Genomic DNA, 24,523 nt, shown 5'->3' with positions numbered 1-24,523 from the left:
TCCAATACAAGACCTACATGGTAATTCTACTATACCATAATAGCACTAATGTCCAGGAGTCACAAAACAAGGCCCTACCTAGGAAATAGGAGCACTAGAATATCAATAAACCTATTGGGAAAACTAAATAAGCTGGATTAGTATAGATCAATCCTACAAAAACATTCAGTGCCTTTTTAACACACACCAAATACAAATATACCCCCATCAAGTACAGAATAAGTAACCATAAACTAAAAATATATAGACAAAAATTAAACTTAATCTCCAAGGTAGCCAGACTGAAAAAAAGGGATTGTAGAAATAAAAGTAAAAGAACCAACTCAATACGACTTTTTTTGTAACATTTTTCACATTATTTTTCACTACTTGGGTCATGACCGGAATGTCTTCCTCTTATTTTTCTTCTTTTTGCTTTCTTTCCTCCTTCCTTCCCCCCCCCCTTCTGTTCTCTAGCCCTTTCTTCCCTGTTTTTTCCTTCCCCTTCCCAATTGCTTTCCCATTTTCCTTTCTCCCCTTCCCGTGACCCCTACTTTCCTTCCTTCCCTCCCTTTTTCCTCCTCTTCTCATTTCTCCCTCCCTTTTTCCTCTTCCCTTTCCTTCCTCTGCCCCTTCCTGTATTCCCTCTGCCCCTCCGTTTCTTCCTCTCACTTTCCTTCCCTGCTTCCCTCCCCCTTTTCCTGTCTCCTTTTTCCCTTACCCCCTTTTCCCTTCCCCACCCCCACTCCTTATCCCTTCTTTCTTTTCCCCTTCTCTCATCCCTCACTCCCCATCCACTCATTCAACCCATCCCCTCCCTTCCTTCCTCCTTCATCTTTTTCTTTCCTCCTCTTCCCTTCCCCATACCTTCACCTCACCTTCCGTCTATACTTCTCCCCTTCCTCCTCTTTCCCCTTCCCTCCCTTTGGTTCCTTCCCCATCTATACTCCACCTTTTTTCCAATTTATCTTCCTTCCTTCTGTCCCTTCCTTCTCCCTGTCCCCTATTCTCACCTCCCTTTTCCCTCCCCTCTTTCCTCCTCATCCCCTCTTTTGTTCCTCCCCTTCTTCTCCCCCTTCATTCTTTCCCATTATCCCCTTTTTCCTCCTTTTCTGTTTTCATGTGGTTTTTTTTCTTTACTTTTTTCATCTTTTCTTATCTATGCAATCCATTTTACTTCGTCCCTCATCATCATTCTCGCTCTTTATTTTTGGGACAATGGGTTTTAAAGAGTAGTTTCATTTTATATATTGATGAGCAAAATACCAAAAATTCTTTAAAGTTTAAATAACAGCTGTTTAGTACATAATCTTCTATGATAACTCCCATCCTGTTTGGGTCAAAAGAAACAAAAAGTTGGGCGGACCATCTATAGGACTTAATCAGCTCCAGATAGAAGACAAAGGATCACTTGCAGTTCAAGGTATGCAGTGCGCTTTCGCCAGGATGGGTATGAGGTTTTGGGAAAATTGTTGGTAGAAAAATAGACTGGCTAAGATGGAACTCCAAAACCACCTTAGGAGGGAACTTAGATTGCATGTGAAGAACTACTCTTTTGTGATGAAACTTAGTGTAAGGTGGATCAGCTACTAGGGCCTGAAGCTCACTGACTCCGTGAGCTGAAGCGACTGCCACCAAAAATACAATTTTCCAGGTCACATACTTCAGATGACAGGAATCCAGTGGCTCAAATGGAGCTCTCATCAGCTGAGATAGAGATCACCCAATTATACTGGGTGCAATGTTTTAAGCCACTGGAAGACGTATACTTGGACATCAAGAAAAGAATAGCGGCCAAATTAAACTCCTCAATTTTGAAGATTGGAAAAAGGGGCTAGACCCAAATTGAGGCCAGCACTCAGGCCTATGTGGGCCTAAAGTACCACGAACAAATAAAGAAAACTTGAAGGGCCAAAAAAACCCTAAGAAAATAATAAGGATGGCAATAAAAAATGGGAATACTGAAAAAAACCAAACTGAATAAACATTAAACCTGCATGGGATGGCACTCAAAATTTGAAGAAAAATACACACTGAAGGGAGATCACAAAGATGCATCCTCCCAGCATGGTGGAAAAACAGAGACTAAGGTACCTGCGCTCACGTGATAAGAGGGAAGGCACCCACGCATTCGCAGTGGGATGCTGCCAGGACTTTCCTAAAGCTGTGTGTGCTAGGCAGCATCCCACTGAGCTCCATCAGTTAATGCTATCAACATGTGAGAATACACTGGGCTTGATGGTCCTTGGGGAATTCATTTGACAATGAGTATAGATGAATACGTATATGAGGTCCAGTTTTTAGTCTAATTGTTGTCCTTCAAAGTTTACATTATTTAAAGTATTGTATATCTAACATGTTTGAAGGAAATTTTTTAAAATAAATTAATACTTTTTGAATTTGAAGATCTATTTTTTAGGCACTATGTGCAATTTTAATTATAAGTTAATGTTTAACTTTTATCCGCTTTATATTTCATAGTACAGTTGTCCTATTATTTTTGACAAAGTCTTTTTTGTATGTTTATAGATATACAGATTCCTGAAGCTGGCATTGGGTTGCCAAAACATGGCTCTGTGTTGAGTCTAATTTACATTAGCCTCTTAATAGATTTTCATATTTTTATCCCTGAGGACCTTCTGTTTTTACCACTGGTAGTCCATTGGTCCTTCCCTACACTTTTCTTGTGTTTTGGATTTTGTCCTGGTAGGGAATCCACCTCTTTTTTTTTTTTATCCCTTCCACATGTATTCACCTACGGTTTCTGCCCCATGCTAGCATTTATAAATACACAAACCACACGCTAGTACTTATAAATATACTTTATAAAATACTAGAATAAGTAGCAGGTATGGACACTTGTACCTGTTCTCAAGAAGGTGTAAATGTCTGCACCTGGATTATTCATGTACACATGTAGATTCTGTATTTTGTAATCCACATGTGTACTTGCAACCACCACCCAAGTTCTGCCCAAACTCTGCCCTGTACAAGCTAAATGATATTTTATGCCATTTATATATATGCAAAAATTTTATAAAATTACAAATGACTAATCAAAAAGGCACAGAGATTCCAAATAAACCAATAATCCAACTATCAAATTGAATATCACAAATAAATATAATAAAATAAAATTATATCTATAAGGTCCACTATAAGTTAAATCTCCCTGTGCACCAGGGTCAGTGTAGCCAATGATAAAGGATCCAGTTCAGATAATGGTGCAGCTTGTACTCTGATGGAGTGTTTCGATCTTTTCAAGACTTACAGACCCAATATGGTTTTCAGAGTAGAGGTTTTTACTTATACTTACAGATTCTCCACCTATACCAGGAGCTCCTTTTCAAAGGGTAGCTGACTGGATCAAAAGTGTTTAAAGCACAATATATGTTAAACTGGGAGCAGGATTTGGGGAGCACGTTTACAGATCAGGAGTGGGTGTTGATCCATCAAACGCTCTTCATGTATCTATAGCTGCTAACCTAGTAGAAAATGGGGATAAGTCCCTTTATCGTTGGTATTTCCTCTCAGTCAGAACTGCTTGTTGCTCTCAGGACCTGGATAATAAATGTTGAAGAGGGCATGAGCAAGTGGGCACATATATGAATGTCTGGTAGGACTATAAACTTTTACATGATTTTTGGATTTCCTGTGCTGAATTATTTACAAATATGTTCAATTTCCCTATCTGTGCAGACCCTGCCCTGTTTCTTTTGAATTTGCCTCTAAAGGTGGTGAGGGTGCTTCTTCTGTTACGAGGTGACTAAGAAGGTGCACACAAAAGAACTTCCTACCATAGCAGCTCTATGAAGCACTTTATGGGATGCCTACTATCTAAGCAAGCTGACTGCCCAAAAGAGGGGTACATTGGCCAATTTTGAGAAGATATGGACATCTTTTCTCTTGTGGTTTTATGCTGTGCAATTTAAAACTTCATTTTTACTCATGGTTTGTCTATCTGCCCTGGTCTGTGGGGTTCTGATAACGTCCTGGACCATTATTGTTAGTCTGCTATAGAGCAGATATGATTATTTTTGTTTTATGCTGCACCTCCCTGGTTTAGGTGCTGATTTCCCTTGGTGCTTAGTTTTTGAGTGTGTAATGGGACAGGGGAGTGAAGCGAGGGGTGGGGGGGTGGATAGGGTTATATACCTTTATACTTTTGTAGTTGTTAAGATGACCTTGTTTTGTATTTTGGTTATCACAAAAATCTTACAAAAAATTAAGTTAAAAAAAAAAGATAATGGTGCAGCATTTCCTGGATCCCTCTGTCCAAACCCTCATCAAAGACTACTGATGCCAGCACTAAATAGCCTGCAGGATGAATGTCGATGTCTTCCTGGGTTCTTTGAGAGGTATTGGTGATTGTACCTTGGACCCTTAGAGACTGTTCCACCCTGTCAAAAGCAATTCTTTCTGCAGGGATGTTTAAGAGAATTAGCCATTGCAAAATTTCCTTGTTCCCAGCATCACACTCAAAAAAGCCACTTCGCCTTTCCTCAACACTGAGATTCTTTGATGCAGTGCCGAAGAGGCAGAATCCTGCCTTCTCCAGGTAGGATTTTGACAACGGTCAGTCCCAATGCCTCCTTGATTTCAGTGTATCACCAGTGCAGCTTCTTGGTACTTCAAGATCAATCCCTCCATTGCCCTTGGGCCAGATTTAGATGCACCAAAGAGCTTTATTTTATGTAAATGATGGCCAGAGGGCTTCACAGCCATAAAGAACACATGAAAGAGCTCTCCAGTGCATCTAAATGTATTCCAAGGGCATGAGAGGAATTGATCTCAAAGGACTAAGGAATTGCACTGGATGTTGGTGATGCATCAACACTGAGGATCTTTAGCAATCATCTTCTGGCACTTGACACAACTGAAGATCTGGTATGTGTTTGGGGCCTAGGCATCATGGTATCAATTATGATTACTAGTGACATATCTGATCCTGCCACACCAGGGTTGCTGAGGAGGGGGGACGGGGGTGGGGGTGGGCAAAATTCCCTGGGTTCAGGCCTCCAAGGGGGACCTGGCGCCAGGGTATCTCTCTCTCTCCTGCTCCTGATGGGACCCGAATACAAATGATTGCGTCCCGACAGGAGCAGGAGAGAGAAAACTCTGGAACTGCGGGCCCCCCTTGGAGGCCAGGGAGGACCCGGAGGAGCACTTCCAGCGCTGCTCTTCTGCCCAGATGAGTGGCTACTTTTCCTCTCAGGCGCACATGCTCAGTTTTGAAACCGAGCATGCCCTGAGAGGAAAAGCAGCCGCAGGGGCAGGCAATTGGTAGAAGAGCAGTGCTGGAGGAAGACGTCTTCTGCTGGTGGGGCCTCGGGATCCCCGCCAGCCAACAAGGTATTTCAATTGTGGCAGCGATCTTGGGGGGGGGGGGGGGTCCTTGTCCCTGCCTCGGGTCCAGTTTAGTCTCTTGGCAGTCTTGTGCCACAGCACTTGCACTTCTTGAAATCATTGGTACTTTAAGTTTATGGGATACTAGAAGAAAAATAGAAGTTGCAGAATCATAATGACTCCGTGGTATAAAGCTCACAGACCAATGCTGCTTGATACATTAGTACAAATTGCAGCTGTTCCAAAAATAAAGAAACTTAGGATATGACTGGAAACCCTAAGGTGTACTAGCAAGGGGACATGAGATACTGAAGTGACATGTGGAGGGGCATAATCGAACGAGGACGACCATCTCTAAGGGTGCCCATCTCTAAGGACGTCCCGGGAAAGGGGCGGGGAAACCACTATTATCGAAACAAGATGTGCATCCATCTTTCGTTTCAATAATACGGTCGGGGCGCCCAAATCTCAACATTTAGGCCGACCTTAGAGATGGTCGTCCCCGGTTTTCGGTGATAATGGAAACCGAGGAGGCCCATCTCAAAAATGACCAAATCCAAGGCATTTGGTTGTGGGAGGAGCCAGCATTCGTAGTGCAATGGTCTCCCTGACATGCCAGGACACCAACCGGGCACCCTAGGGGGCACTGCAGTGGACTTCACAAATTGCTCCCAGGTGCAAAGCTCCCTTACCTTCGGTGCTGAGTATCCATTATCCTGTTTGTTTTCAGAGAGCTTTAACTGATACACACACATCAAATCAAAATGGAAATAAGATCCTTGAACATGGAAAAAAAAGTAACAGAAGCAAGGACCAGTAAGCAGATACCTGAAAGATTAACTAGAACCAGGGCCGCCGAGAGACTAGGCCGGGCCCAGGGCAAGGCAAACCCCCTGCTGCCCCGCCTCTCGCCGCTGCCACCCCCCATCGCTCCCCTGCCACTCCCCATCGCTGCAGTCCGCGGTCTCACCTGCCTGCCTCCATGGCTCAGGGCCCCCTTCATTCAAAGCAGAAGTCGCAGATCGTGTCTCTTCTGGCCTTCCCTCCCTCATCTGATGTAACTTCCGGTTTCCACAAGGGCGGGACACAGGGAGGGAAGGCCAGAAGACAGGCGATCTGCGACTGCCGCTTTGAATGAAGGGGGCCCAGAGCCATGGAGGCAGGTAGGTGAGACCGAGGACTGCAGCACCGGCAGCCTGACCCCGGCGCCGGGCCCCCCTTGGAGGCCCAGGGAATTTTGCCCCCCCGCCCCCCTCTCTTGGCGGCCCTGACTAGAACTATTTGTAGAATATAGAAGAAAGTAAGGACTGTCAGGTCCACCCAGTCTGTTCCAGTTGCTTCCTTACTTATTTTATTTCTCTGTGTGGTTTTTTGTAGTTTATTTTTTTTAATTTTAGTTTTATTTTGCTTCCTACATACTGAATATCTTACCCCCACAGAGTCTGCCTCTTTTCAAGCTCATCCTTCATTCTCAGATTATATTTTCTTTATACACTGCAGCCTCTGTGTGCATTTTATCCCGAGTTCTGCTCCCTCTTTAAGTTGTCATTCAGACTGCCATTTTCCAACCGCTTTGATTTATTCTCCCAGCCTGTCTTTGCCCCCTTCTCCAAAATCTCTGGGTATGGCCCTCTCCCTTTGCCTTTCTCTTCCTTTCTGTAGGATATATGGGAATCTATGTTTGTATGTGTGGGTGGAGTGTGCCAAAATTAAATGCCTATGACTACATACATATCCTGTGGTCTAGGCATTTGAACTGATATACCCCAAATTATCCAGTTTCTGAAGGAGGTAAGAGGCTAGAAAATGTGTTCTAGGGAGGCAAGGGAGACGTCCCTAGTCACCCGAACTTTACCCTCAATGGGTCAGGCCTGATTTCTAAAAATTTGGTCTTTATAACATATAAATATCAAATTTGCATAGAACGAGTTACTGATCAAGAGACATTATATGTTATGAGAAAATATAATTCTATGCCTGGTACCTTGACAGAATGAAGAAAAGCATTCTGTGCATTACTGATTTGGGGTAACCAGTCAAGCTGTAGTACAATACTACTTACTAGAAGATAATGCTGTTGGTTTTGATGGTTCAGTTGGCGTTGATTTGTTGGTGCCAGGGCTCAGAAGCTTTACATAATTAGCTGGAAACCAGCCTATCTGTCGTTTCTTTCCTCGGGCCTGGTGAGAAAATACATTTTACCACTACAAGTGACTATACAAAATTAAAGCATTGACCAAGCCTAGAAAACATTAAAACAAAAGAACTGCCCTTCCTCATTTAAATTTAAACTTCCCTGCTAGCATTGCAGTCATTATCAAAGGAAAACCTAACCTTGCACACTTTTCCTTGCAGTAAAAGTGTTTGTGCTGTGAACAGAATGGGTTTATCTATAGAAAAACATCTTCTTTCCCTTTCCCTAAAGAAAAGAGAAGTCTGCACAAAGTTTGTGTTCCAGTAATGCTTCTAGTTTATCACTGTGAATAGAAGACTACTTGTAATGGTTTTCTAAAATTTATTTTTTTGTATACTGACAATGAGATTTATGACCCAGAGAAATATTACAGTATATTTCTATAGACCTGTCTCTCACTGTCTCTGGATTTCTTATACTTAGGCTGAGCAGAGATGGTAGGGCACTCCCTTAGGTGTCTTAGTGCCATACAATGTATAGGAAATTCACTTCTACAGGAAGCTGGTAATCATTTAATTTTGTTAAAGATTTAAGTATATCAAAGTTGTTTTTCATGACATAGTAAATCTCCTGACAAGTTAATATTATTGTACATCTGTGTCTTGATCTACTGTAGGAACAAACCTGTAGTTCTCCCTCCCACCATCCCCCAGGATTCTTCTTTCTGATGAGGATCAGCTGCCCTGGGGCCAGAGTTAGCTGCTCAGGGCCTGTTGCTGTGTATGATGCAATAACTTGTGCAATTTCTGGGGGGGAAAAAACACAATGCAGGTAATTTTATAACAATTTGCCTAAGTTGGAAGTCCAAGTGGGTGCATATGTACCTTTATAAAATTACTTCACAAAACCTGCAATAACTATAGGTAAATGCAAAATGGTAAAAGGTGGTCATTGACTTGATATATCTAAGCTTTTGTACCTGGGGCATTGGAGGGTTAGATGACTTGCCCAGGGTCACAAGGAGCTGCAGTGGGACTTGAACCCAGTTCCCTAGGTTCTCAGCTCACTGCACTAATCATTAGGCCACTCCTGCACCCTCATACATACACCTGCTTGGGAAGTGGTGTAAACGTATGCACACATGTACTTTGCAATTTCACCTAGATTCCTCCTAGACTCTTCTCACTACTATGCTTACCCTTCAGGCTATACAAAGGTAGGTGTGAACATTTCCACACCTATTTTATCCACATGACACCCGCTTGGGCAGTTGCAGAAAGGAGTTTGGAGTGGTGGGACAATTGTGTGGGAGTAGTTTAGGGGATGGGAGCACACTGGAGAGTTGGGGCACTTGTGTGCGTAGTTTGGGATGGTAAGGCAGTTGTAGAAGGTGGCATTGGGTGGTGGAGGCAGTTGGGTGGGGCTGGAGCAGGTGTAGGGTGTGTGTGTGTGTGTGTGAGGGGGGCAGTTCCTACAGTGGCATTTGGGGGGGGACAGTGTGGGAGTTGAGGAGAGCTGAGAACAGGAGAGAGGCAGTCTGAAAGGAACAATTTTTCAACAGCTATGTTTCATCTTATTTTAGTTTCGAAGTTGGGAAAACTGGAATAGCTTCCCCTATAGAAATACAATAAACCATTTTAATGGATGGGGGGTCTTATTTCTCTGGAACCCTCAGTCTGATTTGGCCTGGTTTTGAACTTGATGTGCCTTTTCACCATTATATTTTTAACCCCAGTCTGTTAAATTTTCAGAGTTATTTTGCTCCCAGATGGACAGATATTTTCGGCCTCTTTTGCACAATTCTTTCTGTCACAACTCCGCTTTCACTCTGACTAAACTGCACCACCAGGAATGCCTGCATGCAGTTTGTGTAAAAGTAGAGGCAAGTAAACACACATATGTGGTGCAATTTTATAAAAGCCCTTTTCTCTGCATAAAACAGGCGCTATATGCAGAAAAGGCTATATAAAATTACCCCCTAGAAGTTTAGTGTGTGGAGGGGGGGAGGAGGGACAGAAGAACACAGGGAATTAGTCTCAGTAATCCACATCTTAACTGGTTCAGTCATCTCACAGTAGTGGGCTACAAAGATACCAAATTTTTCTGAGCCACCAAATAGCTTTCAAACTTTTAATCTGAAATTTAGCAGCTCCCACTTCACTTCACTCTGTTCTACATGTTTTTGCTGTATGCTTTAGTACAGCAGAAATATTTTCCTCTCTCATGAACTACACTATCCATAGAGAGCAGACTTGGGGATGATGTGTAGTTGCCACAGATCTCAAATATTTTTAGTTGAAAAAATAATCCCCCAAAATTCCAATTATGGCTGATTAAAAAATGCTTTATGGTGGTACAAAAGTGTATAATTCACAAATTCCAGTTGCCAAACAGTACAAGGCTGGGGCTATTTAGGGCAACTTACCAGGTTTCCTTCCTAAACTGCCTGTTTTCCCTGCAGCTCCAGCAACCTATGAATAAAAGTTAACATTAATTCCACATATATACACACCCATTACAGCCAGCATCAGTATGATCACTATGTTTTTTTCATCTATTTAAATGAAGTGCATTCTCTGTATACTTAATTTGCTTAGTAGCGTGTATAACAACAGAAATAATAAATAACATATCATAAGTAGGGCCAACTTAACCATTAGGCAGTGACCTAGGGCAGCAGTTTCTTAGGAGTGACAAGGAAAAATATCTACTGTAACTGAACTTGGATAACTTTCGGGCTTGCAGCTGGAATATAAAAAATAAACAAAATAAAATAAACAGTTGCATTCAAGACAAAACAGTAGGCCCTGGCAGCCTCATAGATGCAAAGAACCATCAGCATATATCTTCAGCTCAAGCATGCTATTGTGTCTCACCTTTTCCCTCCTACAGGAAATGCATCACAGAATCTCTTTTAGAAAGGGTGCACTCTTCCGTTAAGAAGGTGCGGTGTTATGAAAGAAAGGTGCACTCTTAGTAGTTCTCATGATGCATTTTCTATCGAAAAGTGGGTGGGACGTGGAAGCACACTTCAGTATGGGCCTGTACAGGAAAGGCCCTCACACCAGTGTACAACATCTTTGGAGCAATGGAAGAGGTATGGAGGACAGTGGCCAAATGTAGAAGAGAATGAGGAAATAATGCTGGCCATAGGACCAGATGAATGCTTAAATATTTTAAATTTAAATGCTTTACTTTTTGTCTATTAGATTGTAAGCTCTTTGAGCAGGGACTGTCTTTCTTCTGTGTTTGTACAGCGCTGCGTACACTTTGTAGCGCTCTAGAAATGTTAAATAGTAGTAGTAGAATGCTGGACCCTGGGGGGATGGATAAGGAGGGGTGGGGGAGGTGCTGGCCATGGGGCCAGCTGCCCCACCAAATGCGACCTATACTTGAGTCATCATATTTTCTTAGTACTTAAATGGAAAGTTAGGGACGCAACATATACATGAGGGCTACCTATATGTGAGCATCTACTTGCCCAGGATCCCAAGAAGCAGCAGTATGACTTGATCCTGGGTTCTCTGGATTTCAGCCCATTGCTCTAACCATTGGGCTACTCCTCCACTTTATGTTTCAAATGGATCATCGGAAAAGATGGGAAGAAGGCCAAATGGGATGACTGCAGACAGCATCCTGGCTGATAATGGGAAAAATAGCAGGGTCAAATACCTTAGTCATAAACCCACAAAGGGTAAAGGTAAAGGGTCATGGATGTGATATACCACCTTTCTGATGTACAACCTAAGTGGTTTACATTTATTATATACAGGTAGTTTCTCTGTCCCTAGTAAGTGATTTGCCTAGGGTCACAAGGAGCCTGAGGTTCTCAGCCACTGCATTAGACACTAGGCTTCTATTCCACTACATTTAGTTATGCTGACCTTTATCATATAGACATTTTTTTGGTGGTCAGGAAACTAATCTTCAAAAACCCAACTCAGTATCAGAAAGCACTGCAATGCATACTAATACCAAGTCTCCATCATAAAATTGCTGAGAAGGTCTGCCTTTCATTCTAAATCATATATTGGTTCCTATACTGCTGATTTTATGTGTGAAAAGTCCAAAAAGGCACCCATGTTATAGCCCAATTTGAGAAAACCTATTTATATCCATCAAATCAGTTTCAAGCTGTGGTGGTATGGAACTGATTTCAACCTACTACTTAAAAGCCTACATTTGGTGTTCAGAACTCCCCCACCCCCATATTTTCCTTTCTCACATGCACCAAGACAGACAGCTCCTTCTCAGCACTGTGTAAAATCCTATCTAGATGATACAGGAGGTTGCCACCTTCACACTTTGGCAGGCAATTGGCCAAGCAATCCTCAAGCTTACTAGTCACCCAGCTATTTATATGCCTAATGATAGAATCACCATGAAAAATGGCTATTGTAACCCTTCCCTCCTGGGCAGAAGCCCTGGATGCACATCTTCAGTGCAAGAGCATATTGCAGCTCCTGGAGAGCAGGTCCTAGCTACAGGATTATTTCCTGCCCCATGAAGATGATGCTCTCCTTCTAGGTGACCTCTCTTTTCTAATGCAGCACAGAGCACATAAGTACATCAGTATTGCCATACTGGGACAGACTGAAGGTCCATGAAGCCCAGAATCCTGTTTCCATCAGTGGCCAATCCAGGTCACAAACACCTGGCAAGATTCCAAAAAAGTACAAAACATTTTATACTGCTTATCCCAGAAATAGTGGATTTTCCTCAAGTCCAATTTAATAACGGTCTATGGACTTTTCCTTTAGGAAGCCGTCCAAACCTTTTTTAAACTTTGCTAAGCTAACCGCCTTTACCACATTCTCAGGCAACGAATTCCAGAGTTTAATTACACATTGAGTGAAGAAACATTTTTTCCGATTCGTTTTAAATTTACTACTTTGTAGCTTCATTGCATGCCCCCTAGTCCTAGTATTTTTGGAATGCTTAAACAGACACTTCACGTCTACCCATTCCACTCCACTCCACTCATTATTTTATAGACCTCTATCATATCTCCCCTCAGCCGTCTTTACTAGAAGCTGAAAAGATCTAGCTGCTTTAGCCTTTCCTTATAGGGAAGTCGTTCTATTCCCTTTATCATTTTTGTCGCCCTTCTCTGCAACTTTTCTAATTTCACTATATCTTTTTTGAGATATGGCGACCAGAATTGAACACAATATTCGAGGTGCGGTCGCACTGTGGAGCGATACAAAGGCATTATAACATCCTCATTTTTGTTTTCCACTCCTTTCCTAATAATACCTAACATTCTATTTGCTTTCTTAGCTGCAGCAGCACAGTGAGCAGAAGGTTTCAACATATCATAAACGACGACACCTAGATCCCTTTCTTGGTCGGTGACTCCTAACGTGGAACCTTGATGACGTAGCTATAATTCGGGTTCCTCTTTCCCACATGCATCACTTTGCACTTGCTCACATTAAACGTCATCTGCCATTTAGACGCCCAGTCTCCCAGACTCCTAAGGTCCTCATGTAATTTTTCACAATCCTCCCGCAATTTAATGACTTTGAATAACTTTGTGTCATCAGCAAATTTAATTACCTCACTAATTACTCCCATCTCTAGATCATTTCTAAACGTTAAAAAGCAGAGATTCTAGCACAGACCCCCGGGGAACCCCACTAACTACCCTTCTCCATTGAGAACACTGACCATTTAACCTTACACTCTGTTTTCTATCTTTTAACCAGTTTTTAATCCACAATAGGACACTACCTCCTATCTCTTGTCTCTCCAATTTCCTCTAGAGTCTTTCATGAGGTACTTTGTCAAACGCCTTCTTAAAATCCAGATACACAATATCAACTGGCTCACCTTTATCCACATGTTTGTTCATCCCTTCAAAGAAATGTAATAGATTAGTGAGGCAAGATTTCCCTTCACTAAATCCATGTTGGCTTTGTCTCATTAATCCATGCTTTTGAATATGCTCTGTAATTTTGTTCTTTATAATAGTCTCTACCATTTTGCCCAGCACCGTCAGACTCACTGGTCTATAATTTCCTGGATCTCCTCCGGAACCTTTTTTTAAAAATTGGCGTTACATTGGCTACCCTCCAATCTTTCAGTACCAAGCTCGATTTTAGGGATAAATTACATATTACGAATACTAGTTCCGCAAGTTCATTTTTCAGTTCTATCAGTACTCTGGGATGAATACTATCCGGTCCAGATTTGGTACTCTTTAATTTGTAGAACTGCCCCGTTACATCCTTCAGGTTTATAGAGAATTCATTAAGTTTCTCCGACTCGTCAGTTTCGAATACCATTTCTGGCACCGGTATCTCTCCCAAATTTTTCTTGGTGAAGACTGAAGCAAAGAATTCATTTAATCTCTCTGCTATGGCTTTGTCTTCCCTGATCGCCCCTTTTACCCCTCGGTCATCTAGTGGTCCAACTGATACTTTTGGAGGATAGACTGGAGGTGGCACTTTCCTGAAGGTCTTCTCTATAATACATCAACTTTAGCCTTCAGAGAACGGACTTGTTCTCCGAGAGCCAGCAGTTCTGCACTGAGTGCACAAATATGCTATACTGCTGTCTGCATCTTAGTATCGGTGAGTTGTTCGTTATTTCATTTATCGTTTATTAAAATTTGCTATACATCTTTCGTTGAAGGCAAATTAAAGTGGTTTAGAGATAAAATAATAATAAAACAAAAACAAAAAAGGAACACCAGTAATTGGATACAAAAGACCCAAACTACCTGTACCACTGAAACAGGATTTGAAGTTGATAAGGGATTAGGGATATCTAAACAAATCTAAAGGACCTAAAGAATATTTGGTATATTGTATATTAATATTTTGTGTTTGCTTCTCAATGAATTGCAAATAGTTTGTGAAAATGTAGTCATTTGCTGATAAAGATACCCTGTGGTGACAATTATCCCTCTTCTCCTTTTAAATGGGAGACCTAATCATAAATTAAAGGATGTGCCTAGCGTGGGAGGTAAAGAGACTACCTAAATCTATCAGAAATTGATTTTAAAACAAGTTAATATTTAATTTTTAATGTTTTAGGGCAGTGAAAGGACAAGAAAAGCTAGCAAAAATTGATTTTAAACCTTTATAGCAAGCTAATAATTTTTATACTCTAGGGCACTGAGAGGTATATATACTCAGTCACTGCAGTGACCATCCTGGATCCTGAGTCATGCAATTACTTCAACTACTCCCCTCCTCCTTTCAGGGATATGAGTGCTGCCTTCTCAGCATCCCAGCTCCACTCAAGGAATAGAAGTTCTAACCCAATTTGAAACAGGGACTTTCTGCATGGTAAGGCACAGCACTTACCATCTGAGGTACCATGCCAGTCCAAACAGAAAAGTGAAGATATATATCTGTAGCAGGTATTCTACGAGGACAAGCAGGCTGATTGTTCTCACGATTGGGTCGATGGCCCAGGAGACCGGCAAATCTGTAAGCAAACAAAAACTTTCTAGAATGCACCGGTGTACGGGCAGAGTGAACCGTGCATGTGCGAACAGCTTCCCGCCTGCGGCGCGAGCGTGCCCTCCTCAGTTTAATAAAAAGCAAAACAGAGTAGTAGAACAACTCCAAAGGGGAAGAGGGTGGGTTTGTGAGAACAATCAGCCTGCTGTCCTTGGAGAATACCTACTACTGGTATGTATCTTCACTTTCTCCGAGGACAAGCAGGCTGCTTGTTCTCACAATTGGGGTATCCCTAGCACCCAGGCTCACTCAAAACAATGAACATTGGTCAATTGGGCCTCGCAACAGCGAGGACATAATAGAGATTGACCTGAAAAGAAACATAACTAAGTGAGAGTGCAGCCTGGAACAGAACAGAAATGGGCCTAGGAGGGTGGAGTTGGATCCAAAACCCCAAACAGATTCTGCAACACCGACTGCCCAAACCGACTATCGCGTCGGGTATCCTGCTGAAGGCAGTAGTGAGATGTGAATGTGTGGACCGATGACCACGTTGCAGCCTTGCAAATCTCTTCAATGGAAGCTGACTTTAAGTGAGCCACTGACGCAGCCATAGCTCTGACATTATGAGCCATGACATGGCCCTCTAGAGTCAACCCAGCTTGGGCATAAGTGAAGGACAACAGACAGAATTTGGACCAATTTAGAGACATTACCAGAGGATATCATCTCCCAAACGCTCAAAAGATATGCCAAATCTCATTGTAAACTAGACATATGCCCAAACAACCTGATGATATCTGCTCCCCAACAATTTATAACAGACATTACGAAACACCTGAATTATATGTTACAAAATGGACTCTTCCCGAAGGAGAAAGGAAACATCCTACTCACCCCCATACCCAAAGACGCAAAGAAAAGTGCAAATGAACTAACCAACTACAGGCCAGTAGCATCCATCCCCTTAATAACCAAACTAACGGAAGGGTTAGTGACCAAACAACTCACAAACTATCTAAATAAATTCTCAATACTCCACGACTCCCAGTCAGGATTCCGGTCTAACCACAGCACTGAAACAGTACTGGTCACCTTTATGACCAAATTCAAACAAATGATTGCAAATGGAAAGAACATACTACTTCTACAATTTGGCATGTCAAGCGCTTTCGACATGGTCAATCATGGAATCCTATTACATATCCTGGAATACTTTGGAATTGGAGGTAACGTTCTCACTTGGTTTAAGGGATTCCTAACCACATGATCATACCAAGTGACATCCAATTCGACTACCTCAGCCACATGGATACCTGAATGCGGAGTCCCACAGGGATCCCCTCTTTCGCCGACCCTATTCAACCTGATGATGATACCCTTAGCCAAACTATTAGCAAATCAAAACCTTAACCCATACATTTACACAGACGACGTAACGATCTACATCCTATTTAAACATGATTTAAAGGAAATTTCCAATGAGATCAACCAAAGCCTCCAAACCATGCATTCATGAGCAGATGCATTTCGGCTGAAACTTAATGCAGAAAAAACCCAATGCCTAGTACTCACCTCTCAACATAACAAGAATGAATTCACCGCCATCAACACACCAAATCTGAATCTTCCAATCTCAGAAACCCTGAAAATTCTTGGAGTCACCATCGACCGACACCTAACCTCGACAGCCACGCGGAAAACACAACCAAGATGATGTTCCACTCAATGTGGAAACTAAAAAGAGTAAGACCTTTTTTCCCAAGGAATGTTTTCCGTAACCTGGTACAATCAATGGTTCTCAGTCACCTAGATTACTGTAACGCACTCTACGCTGGCTGCAAAGAACAAATAATCAAGAAACTTCAGACAGCCCAGAACACGGCAGCGAGACTCATATTCGGTAAAACAAAATATGAAAGTGCTAAACCCTTACGAGAAAAACTACACTGGCTCCCAATTAAAGAACGCATCACGTTCAAAATATGCTCCTTAGTCCACAAAATCATTCACGGAGATGCACCAGCCTACATGTCAGACCTGATAGACTTACCACCCAGGAATGCCAAAAGATCATCCCGCACATTCCTCAATCTACACTACCCAAACTGCAAAGGTCTGAAATACAAACTACATAGTAACATAGTAGATGACGGCAGAAAAAGACCTGCATGGTCCATCCAGTCTGCCCAACAAGATAAACTCATATGTGCTACTTTTTGTGTATACCTTACCTTGATTTGTACCTGCCTTTTTCAGGCACAGACCGTACAAGTCTGCCCAGCAGTATTTCCCGCCTCCCAACCACCAGTCCCGCCTCCCACCACTGGCTCTGGCACAGACCGTATAAGTCTGCCCTCCTGAATCATGGGTACAAGGGTACCCAGGGAAACCATCCTGAACTTTTCTTTGACCAGGAATTTGTTCAGGGCCTTAGGTCTAGGATGGGACGTACCCCCCCACCCCATCTTTTTTTGCACGAGAAAGCACCTGGAATAGAATCCCCACCCTTCCTCCCCTGGTGGAACAGGCACAACTGCATGGGCCTTTAGAAGGGCTGAGAGTTCCTCTGCAAGTACCTGCTCGTGCTGAGAGCTGAAGTAATGAGCTCTAGGTGGGCAATTTGGAGGTTTCTGAAGCCAGACTATTTGGAGACCACACCGTTGGAGGTTATAAGGGGGCCACCTTTCGTAGAAAAAACTTCAGCCTCCCTCTGACCAGTAAGTTGTCTGGTATGGACACTGACAGCGGCTATGCTCTGCTGAAGCAAAAGGCTTGTCCCTTGCTTCGACTAGGGAGCAGCAGGGGCCTTAGGCGTATGCTGTTGATGAGAACAAGCATGCTGTGGTTGAGCCTGAGCAGGCTGGCGAAAGGAGGTGGCGTACCTATGCCTCTGTGGTAGTAGGTACCCCTCCTTGACTTGCCAAAAGACCTCCTAGATGAGGAGGCTGAAGTAGAAGGTGCCCGATGGAAGACAGAAGAGATGGTATCAGTATGCTTTTTGATTTGGTCAGTGACCTCCTCAACCTTCTCACCAAAAAGGTTATCCCCCGGCATGGGGCATCCGCCAACCTCTGCTGAACTGACTTTTCTAAGTCAGAAACACGCAGCCATGAGAGTCTGCACACTGCTATACTCTGAACAGAGATCCTGGATGCCACATCAAAGGTGTTGTAAGCACCCCTTGCCAAGAACTTATGACACACCTTCTGCTGCTTGGTCAACTGGCGTACTGACTCAGCCTGCTCCGGTGGGAGAGAGTCTGCTAAGTCCAGCAGCTTGCGTACTGAGTCCCGCAAGTACACGCTCGTAAGGGCTGGTATTATTGTATATGGAACACGAGCATTAAGGCCTGGAACATCTACCTCTCAAAAGAGTCCAAGGTCCTAGCTTTTCTGCCTGGGGGTGCCAAGGCATAGTCTCTAGAACTCCTGGCTCTCTTGATAGCGGATTCTACTACCATAGAATTGTGAGACAACTGGGGACCATCAAAACCTGATGTGCTGTGGATACGATACATTGTGTCTATCTTCTTGGGCAGGGCAGGGACGGACAGAGGGGACTCACAATTCTGATCGAGGACTTCCTTGAGTACCTCGTGGAGAGGGATAGTCATAGCCTCTCTGAGGAGGAGAATCGTAGTCCAGGACCTCAAGCATCTTAGCCCTGGGCTAGCCCTACACCTCCAAACAAAATGGAATAGCCTCAGCCATTTCCTTCACAAAAGAGGAGAATGAAAGGCTCTCCAGAGACTTTCTCTTTTCAAACTGAAGGGAGGGTTCAGAGGGGATGCCATAGGACTTAATCTCTGAAAAGTACCCTAGATCCTCCTCTGACTCCCATGAGCATTCCTCATCAGTGTCAAGCAGCAACTCCTTGTGGGAGGGCTGATACCGAGCCTGCCTTAACTTACAGGAGCCATGTCCTCAAGAGGGGCGCTGAGGAGTCGGCTCCCGCCCCAACTCCAGTAAAGCTTCCTCCACTAACATCAAGGTGGTACCCAGCTTGGATGGCAGTCGACACTGGGGCCACATGTGGCACCAGCAACGGAGGCTGCACCGCAGGCTGAGGGCCAAGCAGGGCCACAACAGGCAGCAGGTTAGGCGCAAGCACCCCCGATGCTGATGCACATCATTGCAAAAGGCCATCCAGCAGCTCAGGGAGCTCATTGAGGGCCAACACTGGGAGACTGGGGTGCCGGCTCCAAGACAAGCTGCAGAACTGATGAGGTCTAGACGGGAGTCGGGCCCTAGCTGCTAGGGACCGATGCATCGGCACCTCCTAAATAGAGGGAAAGTGATCCTCCCGGCGCCAATGCTTCTCGGGTGCTGAATGCCCGGAGCTCCCAGCACCATGCTTCGAGGACGACATACTTGTTGGCGTTCACCTGAAGCTCGGCATCGAGACTCCTAGGTGCCGCCAAGGACGATGTTGAATCCTCACATTGCCTTGAGGTCGGGTCCAACACTGGCTGGTCCTGGGGGCCCTGTCCAGCACTTGGTGTTGAGATAGATGGAAACCCACTCGATGCACTAGTGCTCCCAGTGTCCATGGGTCTCGAAACAGTCATGTGGGCCAATACTCTCGATGCCGGCGCAGTCTTTGACGTTGATGCCAATGCTAACATCTCAAACCTGGCTTCAAAAATCTTCTCACGTTGAGCCTCTCTGGATACCCAAGTCCTCTTCTTCATTTGAAGATAGAAGACAAGAGTTTGCAGGGCTATGGTCGGGCCCTAAACACTGAAGACACCAAGAATGGGTATGCTAACCAGAGATAATCCAATTGCATCAGGTACTTGAAGCCACTGGGAACTTTAGTGGACATGGATGGAAAAACTTCCAGAACCACATCAAAACAGACACAATGGTGCCTGAAAAAAGGGGCAAGGCACAGACCAAAAGGCAAGGGAAAAACCCGGCCAAAGTCAAGGTCTAAACGCGGCATAAGACACGAAAAATTAAAGGAAACCTAAAACTGGAAAAAAAGAAACAGAGAGAGTATGGGAATGAAGGGCACCAAAACTTGAGACAAGGCACAGCAAAAAACAGGTGAAAAAACCCCAAAAGGCAGCAAAAAAGAAGCTCTTCCAGACCAGGAGTTAAGACAGAAACCACAAGTGCAGCTTCTCCTCACTGTGGCAGAAAAACAACTGTGGTAACCGCGCTCTCGCGGAGGGTTGGTAAGGCACCTGCATGTGCACGATGGAGCATGTCTCGTGCTCCACAAAGCTCTGTTAAGCTTGTCATAAGATCTGGACTGGGCAACCAGTGCTGCATTACCCACTTGAGAATTAATGGCCCGTTTGTCCTCGGAGAAACCATATTAAAATCTCCTCCCATTAATACTGAGATCTCTCCAAACTCCTGGAGTTGCTGCAATACCTTCCTATCAAAAGATTTTGGGGCATACATATTACATAACACCAATTCTTGTCTGTCTATAGTGCAAATACCATGACAAATCTACCTTGGTCATCATGAATCACTTTGTGTACAACCACATGCAACCCCTTCTTTACCAAGATTATCACACCCGCTTTTTTAGCTTATGCTGGTGACTCATAATATCCACCCACCCACCCACCATTTGAACAATTTAGCATGTTCCTTGGCATCTAAGTAAGTCTCCTGTATAAAGGCCAGATTAGCCTTTGTAGCATTCAGTATTTTATGTCTCTACATTCCAAGATACCACTTTCAAAACTACAGCTTCACATTAACCATCATGTAGTGCACATTATAAATCCAACAATAAATGCAGAAGGGATGTTCCAGCCAGCATCTCTCCTGCCTCCTCCCACCCAGAACTCCCTATGCACTGTAACACTGGGTGCCTAAATTTCATGGAGTGGAGGAGTGGCCTAATAGTGCAGCTGGTTGTGGACCTGGGTTTGATTCCCGCTGCTGCCTGATGGTCGGCAGTGGGTTAGATCTTGGAGAACCAGGTTTAACTCTCTCTGCAACTCTGTGTGACCCTGGGCAAGTCACCTAACCCTCCACTGCACCAGGTACAACAGAACTACTTAAATTGTGAGCCCACTAGGGGATAGACCCAGTACCTGTAAAATGAAACTGTAAACTATTTAGGTCTAAGCGGTATATAAATATTGAAATGAATAGTGTGCAATTCAAAAAGGATGTGACCATGGGAGGGGCATGGGCGGGTCAGGGGCATTCCCATAAATTAGGCATCATGTTATAGAAAACTGGGATTTACACCAGGTTTCAGCAGACTTAAATCCTCGCAGCCAAAGTTTGGCATGGGAATTGGTGCTAACTCCTATTCTAAAAAGATTACTTACCGCTAAGCGACCATTATAGATGTCCCTCCTCCCCCCCCCCCCCCCCCACCGATATTCAGTGGGCAGCAATCAGTGTTTTTTAAAACATTGATCATTGCCAGCTAACTTATCCCCCAAAGTTCAGTGCCGGGCCATGACCGGGCACTGGCACTGAATATCGGGGACTTTTTGGGTGGGCTGGGCGCCCGGCACTTATGCGGGCCTGTCCAATATTCAGCCAGAGCCACATAAAAGTTATGCAGCCCTGGCTGAATAAGTTTTAACATTTTTTTAAAGTTTCTTTTTATATATTTTTTCTTTATTAAAGCCTCCGAGCCCCCTCAAGCCCCCCCCCCCCCCGTCAATGTTCCCTTCTTTTCCTTCCTGCACTCAGCCCTTATCAAGACCCCCTTGCCCCCCCCAGCCGTGCAGGCAGGCCCTCCTTCCAGGCCTACCTGTATCCCTGGTGGTCCAGCAGGGTCGTTGGTGGCAGAAGCGCAGCTCACTCGCTCCTGCCCCTTGAAGTGCTGGTCTAAAATGGCTGCGGCAACCTCTTGTGGTAAGGTAATGGCAGCCATTTCAGACCAGCACCATAAGGGGCAAGAGTAAGGTGGGTGCGCTCCTGCTCCCAACAAGCCTGCTGGACCACCAGGGAAACAGGTAGGCGCGGTGGGAGCGTCTGCCTGCATGGCTGGGAGAGCGGAAAGTCTTCCGGTGGCAGGGGGTCTTAAAAAGGGATAGAAGGGGGGAGGGAAAGAAGGGGACATTGGTGGGGAAAGGCCCTGAGGTTTTTAGAAAAGAAAAAAATAAAGTTATGTGGGTGCCGGCCCAATATTCAGAGCTGACACCCGCATAGCTAAGCAGTCTTATTTAAGACAGATCTTGAGCTGTCCTAAATGAAGCCACTTAGGTACTGGTACTGAATACTGCCTGCAACCGCATAACCTGGGGTTCCTCCCCAGTGCCACCCCTGACCTGATCATTTTTTGTTTTGCCAGTCTCATGGCATATTCAACGGCACTGTCTGGTTAAGTGCCGCTGAATATTCCCGGTTAGGTGCCGGGAAGCTCCTGCCCGCTAAAATCGCTTTGAACATTGGCCTCTTGGTGCTTACAGCAGATTTTAATGGTGCATAACCTTGGACACCATTTACTGAATCTGGCCCTATGTGGATAGTACCAGGGCAGAGTGTGCGTGGAGCCAGAACTTATCTGGATAGTGGCAATATTCAGTCTGCTATCCGGATAACTTAGAACAGATAGACAGCTGTCCTAAGCTATCCAAATAACATATCCAGATAGCAGACTGAACATTGCCACTATCCGAATAAGTTCCACTGTTGCCTACCTTACCCAGATATTCAGTGTTGGCCACTATCCTTAAGCTACAAGGAAGAGAATCAGGACAGAAGCTTAGTGCCCTATGTTGCCACAGTAACCCTGCTCCTTAACATTATTCCCTAAGCACCAGTGGAAGGGCTACAGAAGAGAGGGTATGAAGTAGCACCAGACTGCACATTTACATCTGGGGTCTGGCAGGGAAATATGAGCATGCGGCAGAGGTTCTGGTACTTAGAAGTGGCATGAAGTGCCTGAAAAAAATGACTTGCCCATGTATGTTTTTTTTGTGTCCTATCCAGTCATGTCCAGGGATAATGTAATAAAACCACACTACAAACCATATGCAGGGGGAGAGGGAATCAACCAATCAGCTTTTTTCAACTCTTACAGAGGCTTGTGCTATTGTGGAAACTAGGCAAACTCATGCGCAGATGATCAAAAGCCCCGCACAGTTCTAGTCCCCTCAAGTTTACAGGGTGCTGGAGATCCGGTGGATCTCCAGCCCTCATACCCCCCCTCGCACCGCCCCCCCAAAAAGCCTTGGTGGCCCAGTGGGCCACAAACCAAGCCCCCCCAACCTGGTGGTCTAGCGGCCCTCCTTCCCTGCCCCCCCGTACCTTTGCTGGAGGGAGTAGTACACTCCCTCCTCTTCCAGTGCCGCCTTGAAAATGGCGACGCCCAGTGCATCCTGAGATGCACTGGGCGGGGTTTCACCATCATATGGTGTGACGCTCCGCCAGCACATCCCAGGATGCACTGGGTAGGGCTGGGTGTCGCTATTTTCAAGGCAGCACTGGAAAAGGAGAATGTGTACTACTCCCTTCTCCAACAAAGGTACGGGGGGCAAGGAAGAGGGCCGCTAGACCACAAGGTTGGGGGGGGGGGGCTTGGTTTGCGGTTCACTGGGCCACCAGGGCTTTTATTTTTGAGGGGTGCAAGGCGGGGTAGGAGGGCTGGAGATCTGCTGGATCTCCAGCCCCCCGTGAACTTGTATTGGGGAGGGGGGAAGGGGCTGGAGGTCCAGCGTCACTGGCTTGAGGTTCCTGAGGGGGGGCATGTGAGGCCTGTTAGCATGCAAATGCATGGTGGACAGGGCTCACCATTTCTCCCCAATGGTCTGCAAACCCAAAGGGTTTGCCACGGACAGTGCGCCAATGTTTGCCCGCTGATCACTGAGGAGGAATATGTTTTGCATGCTACTTGCAGTCAGAGCCTGTGAGCGCTTTGTTTCATGCGCTCAGGGGCTCTGATCATGGGGTGGTAGCAAATGCAGGTGCTAGTATGGCGCTAATAGCCTCTAGCGCCCGTGTTTGCTTCTGATCATCAGCCCATCAGGGAGAAAATTAGACTGTGTTATATGAATGAAGAGCAAGAAGGGAAAGCAGAGATGGTGCTTCAAAGCCTCACCTGGTTCTCTGTCAGAGTGCAATGAAAATATAAAATCAGTTAACCCTTTCAGAACAGATACAGTGTGTAGTCTATTACAATCTTGCAGGAAGGAGGGAAAAAGCTGTCAGAATATTTCACTCTCAGCCTACCTCGGAATCCTTCAACCGGACATAATTAGAAGGGAAGACTCCAGACTTTTCTCCTACTACTCCTGTCCACCAGTCACCATCTTTCTTTGTAACAAGAATCATATCTCCTTGCTGAAAAGTTAAATCTCCTTGCTCAGAACTCTCGTATGTGTACATGGCTACATATTCTGGAAAAAGACAGGAAGCAGTTTTAGTGAGGGTTAGGTCACAGTAACCAAGAAAGCACAGTCACAATCTAGAAAATTTCAAACACTGCTCCAGCCATACAAACCAGCCACAACTAAATATATGCAGCAAGTATCTACTTTAGAAAGCAAACAAATCTGAGTTCATGTTAATTATTACTGAACACAATAATTTTTGATAAATCAAACCAAATATATTAATACATGGTTTTATAACTTTGAAGCTAAACTAATTTATTTATGACATTTATATCCCACATTTTCCATACAATTTAATGTGACTAACAGGTACAGAGGAATCAAAAC

General features: G+C 44.4%; 1 protein-coding gene across 1 annotated transcript in view; it reads right to left on the bottom strand.

Annotated features, from left to right (window-relative positions):
- ITSN1 (intersectin 1) overlaps positions 1 to 24,523 on the bottom strand; it is a 379,821-nt gene that overhangs the window by 44,382 nt on the left and 310,916 nt on the right. Inside the window, exons 25-28 of the mRNA XM_030202171.1 lie at positions 24,033 to 24,199; positions 9,885 to 9,930; positions 8,144 to 8,265; positions 7,388 to 7,505 (exon numbers count right to left, since the gene is read on the bottom strand). Of these exons, the coding sequence (XP_030058031.1) occupies positions 7,388 to 7,505; positions 8,144 to 8,265; positions 9,885 to 9,930; positions 24,033 to 24,199 (453 nt within the window). The remainder of the gene's footprint in view (positions 1 to 7,387; positions 7,506 to 8,143; positions 8,266 to 9,884; positions 9,931 to 24,032; positions 24,200 to 24,523) is intronic.

The sequence above is a fragment of the Microcaecilia unicolor genome, chromosome 4 (assembly GCF_901765095.1).
Source record: "Microcaecilia unicolor chromosome 4, aMicUni1.1, whole genome shotgun sequence".
NCBI classification, from domain to species: Eukaryota; Metazoa; Chordata; class Amphibia; order Gymnophiona; family Siphonopidae; genus Microcaecilia; species Microcaecilia unicolor.
This window is presented reverse-complemented; position numbering and strand designations above follow the sequence as displayed.